At 29.8% G+C, this 4,201-nt stretch overlaps 1 protein-coding gene across 1 annotated transcript in view; it reads left to right on the top strand.

The window, feature by feature from the left end:
- The window catches only part of LOC108569195, an 8,355-nt gene extending 4,531 nt beyond the window's left edge, over window positions 1-3,824 (top strand). Inside the window, exons 6-7 of the mRNA XM_017930660.1 lie at window positions 3,014-3,178; window positions 3,568-3,824. Coding sequence (XP_017786149.1) covers window positions 3,014-3,178; window positions 3,568-3,824 — 422 coding nt within the window. The remainder of the gene's footprint in view (window positions 1-3,013; window positions 3,179-3,567) is intronic.
- The last annotated feature ends 377 nt before the right edge of the window (window positions 3,825-4,201 follow it).

Here is a 4,201-nt window from a genome sequence, read left to right as displayed (position 1 = left end):
TAAACCTTAAACTTCTTTTCATTTGAACCTAAACTTCTATTAACATTTTACTCTTTTCATTACAAGAGATTTTATGTACCGATGTGACGCTAATCCTTAAACATATGTTTATTTGAACGTAAACTTCTATTTTCTCTTCATTCCAAACATCTAAGTAAACTTCAATCCTAAACATCTACTTAGTGATCTCTTAAACTTATTTTCATTTGAACCTAAATTTTTACTAATTATCGCACTTTCTTCATTTTAAGAGAATTTATATAACATACACATCGTTATACCAAAATGAACCTGAACCTTAAACTTCTTTTCATTTGAACCTAAACACTATTTTTTTATTAAATTTTCTTACTCTATTCATTCTAAACTAAATTGTTATACCAAGCAGCATCTAAACCCTAAAGTACTACTTTTATTTTTACTTTGTTCATTCATAGTGATTTGATTACATCAATATACCGAGGTAAACCCTAAACCCTGAACTTTCTATTATTTTGTTCATTCCAAAAGGGAATTGATATAAACGTGTCCGACGTAGCGGAAGAAGGGACAAACTTGTCGCTCGACCGGATTCTCAATTAATCACAAAACATGTTTGAGGTCCATTTTCCGACGAATTTAATCCACTCACCGACGTCATTCTATCATTACGAAAAAGCGAAGCAGACAAGGAAAACCATTAGAAGATAATCGATAATCTTTTAACCATTCCTTATGCTAATTCGAAAGCTCAAATACTGAAAAACTCCATTGAATAAACTAAATTTAATCCCGAAAAGATTACATAAAAACCCTTCCAAATCCTCCAATATTAATATAAAAAAAAAACAACTTACAACAAAATTATACATTCACAATAATCAACAAAAGTAAATCTATTAATTAGTAAATAAAATATGCAGCAAAAAAATCTAGTAAAATTATTTATGTAAAATTGATAATTTGCCCGAAAACAACATTCGAAATAGTAAAACATTTCGGGTATACATTTCCAAAACATAATTTGTTATTTTTTTTTTGTATCTATTCTGTATATTATTAATCTTAATGTATTCAAGAATGCGCGCCAAAAAAATCAATTAGAGATCTTCGTTCGTCGACGAATAAATTAGACTTGAAAACACGTCGTTTCGTATAAACCAACAATATACTTATTTAGAAAACGAATAAATTTGCATGGCAAACTTTCGGTTCCGCCGTCCACAAACTAATGCAATGCAACATAAATTTCATTAAAAACAGAATTCGGATGAACGTTTAAAATTTAACAATTTATGTAAACGTTATTAATTCAATTTATTTTATAAGTTTAAACAAACTTAGTTATGAAAATTGCTGTAATTTGATAAGGAACAAAAAAAAAACATCTTTTACCAATAATCAACAACTTGATTTATAAATAATTATAGAAGTTTCCAATCACGGTTAGATTTACAAACAATTATATAAATACAAAAAAAAACTTCTTAATCAAAGTATCGTATTTCCAAGTGAAATTGAATAAGTAAACTGAAATATAAACTCGAATTTTCGCTTCTTCTATTTTGTCTTCCATTTGCGAATATTAAAACATTGGAAAGATCGAATTAAGTAATTAATTAAATTTGATTAATTGTGATGTTAAAGATATTTATTCGCTTTCAAAATATCGCGGACGCGTCCGAAATTGATGGCAAGATTTCTCCGGGTCGAGACTAAACCCATAAATAACAAATTTTCTAACGATTTTGCAATTATGAATCTCTAAAATATATTAATTTGAAATTAAAATAAAATTATAGTAAATTTAAAAGTTTTTGCTTGATATTTGTTTTTCGAATTCAATTTTTGATTGGAAATTTACTGAATCTATGTTGTAATATGTAGAATTTTCTTTATGTAGAAAACAAATAGTAATTTGAAGTTGAAAATGTCTAAATATTCTGTGATGAAATAAGAAATACTAAATATTAGATTATAATTATAAAAAACCTCAGTAAATAAGCCTCAAACCCTAAACTTCTATTTTTCCATCTCTTTATATATCAAAGCGAATCTAAACCTTAAACTTATTTTTGAAACTAAACCCTAATTTTCTTATTATTTATTTAATGTCTTCACTTCAAGACAATTTTTATATCATGATTACCGATGTAAACGTAAACCTTAAATTCTTTACCGACAATGAACCTAAACCTTAAACTTCTTATCATTTGAACCTAAACATCTATTATCATTTTAATCTTTTCACTACAAGAGATTTTATGTACCGATGTTACGCTATTCCTTAAACATATGTTTATTTGAACCTAAACTTCTATTTTCTCTTCATTCAAAAATAATTGATATATCTAAGTAAACTTCTACTAACTAAACTTATACTTTATATACCGAATTGAATCTAAACATTAAACTCATTTGAACCTAAATTTCTACTATTTATCGTACTCTCTTCATTTTAAGAGAATTTTTATAACATTGTTTTTCTAATTCAATTTTGATTGGAAATTTACTGAATATATGTTGAAATATGTAGAATTTTCTTAATGTAGAAAACAAATAGTATTTTGAAGTTGAAAATGTTTAAATATTCTGTGATGAAATAAGAAATACTAAATAATATTAGATTATAATTATAAAAACGAATATTTCAATAGAAGACACGCAAGTCAATCATGAACCGTTTCTGACCGTCAAAGAGAATTGATGATATTTGCATAATAAAATGATAATCACAGGTGGATTGGGAGAACAGAAACGGTAAGGCTGCAGGCAAGGCAATTCGAAACCAATCAAATAAATGTTAGCCGTTCGATTATTAGTTGTTGTTTTTTTTTGTATCTTTTCTAATAGAATATTTAATGACGCTAATTAATGACCTTTCCATCAGCTCAATCAAAACTGAAATGTCATCATCGTGAAGGAATCCAATCGAGAATTTCTTTAAAACTCGTAAACATAAAAATTTATAAGAAAAAAAAAATAAAACTGCTTTCAATAATTTATCAATAATGTTGTGTTAACTAATGAACAGCGGAAGACGGATGCCTGCAGTATTACACGGGGGTCGCAGGACAGATAATGTCCTTCAATTACGATCCTGCGAACGGGCTGCAACTGTCCAACCAGGATTACGGCATCTGCATCAGGACCGAGAGGAACTTCTGCGGGATTCAATATACACAATGTCCTGACACAGGTAATTTATTGTTATGCCTCCATCCTCGCAATCCTGCTCCTCTTAATATCGATTTGAAACTGCACGCAAATCCCATCCGTCCGATCCGATCCGGATAGGATAGGATGTTCGCAGCAATTATACAATCACCGATCCTTGTTAACGAAGCGGCGTTACACGAGGATAACAACATGAAATCGAATCCTAGTAGGCTTTGCGTAATAGAACAAAACGCAAATCTCAGTTAATCAATTTGACAAGCGAAAAGTAAATAATACAAATATTAATAAATATACAAATCTAATTATTATGTAACACGATTAAATTATAGTTTTAAATCTTACCTTTTTTTGTTGTTGTTTCTGATTTTTCTTATTGTTGTTTCTGATTTTTCTTGTTGTTTTGTGTAGTGAACAATCGGTCGCAATCGTTTACGTTGAGCGGAAACACCGGAAACAATAACCAGGTGCCTGCTATGGTTGGCAGCACCGGAACCGGAAACTTCTGTCAGAACGATTACCTGATCATCCCGATGGCCAGCAACGTCGGACGTCCGGTTCTTGGGCAGATTACCAGCGTGGACCGGATCTGCGGAGGAACCCTCAGCGCCGACGTTACCCTAAACGAAACCCCAGTCCGCAGTAAGTCTTTCAAGATTGTTACCTAACATCCGAATCAAAACAAATAACGTTCTTAAATTTAGTTCAATTTATATGATCATTAATAGATGGCGTAATGAAAATTGGCAATTCAGTTTTCACTGAAAATAAGAGAACGTCATTCGAGTTGTTTTACTGATTCAATAGATAGCGTAGTATACTGCTTCTTCTTGTTTTCTCACACTCGTATCAAAAAATCATTATTTACTCAGTATGTTAAAGTATTTTAACTATTATATAATTAATAGGTTTTTGCTAGTATACTGCTTCTTCTTGTTTTCTCACACTCGTATCAAAAAATCATTATTTACTAAGTATGTTAAAGTATTTTAACTATTATATAATTAATAGGTTTTTGCTAGTATACTGCTTCTTCTTGTTTTCT

Source organism: Nicrophorus vespilloides, unplaced genomic scaffold (assembly GCF_001412225.1).
Source record: "Nicrophorus vespilloides isolate i.1.1-1 unplaced genomic scaffold, Nicve_v1.0, whole genome shotgun sequence".
Taxonomy (NCBI): domain Eukaryota; kingdom Metazoa; phylum Arthropoda; class Insecta; order Coleoptera; family Silphidae; genus Nicrophorus; species Nicrophorus vespilloides.
The sequence above is the reverse complement of the archived record's forward strand: the minus strand, read 5'-3'. Positions and strand labels throughout refer to the sequence as shown.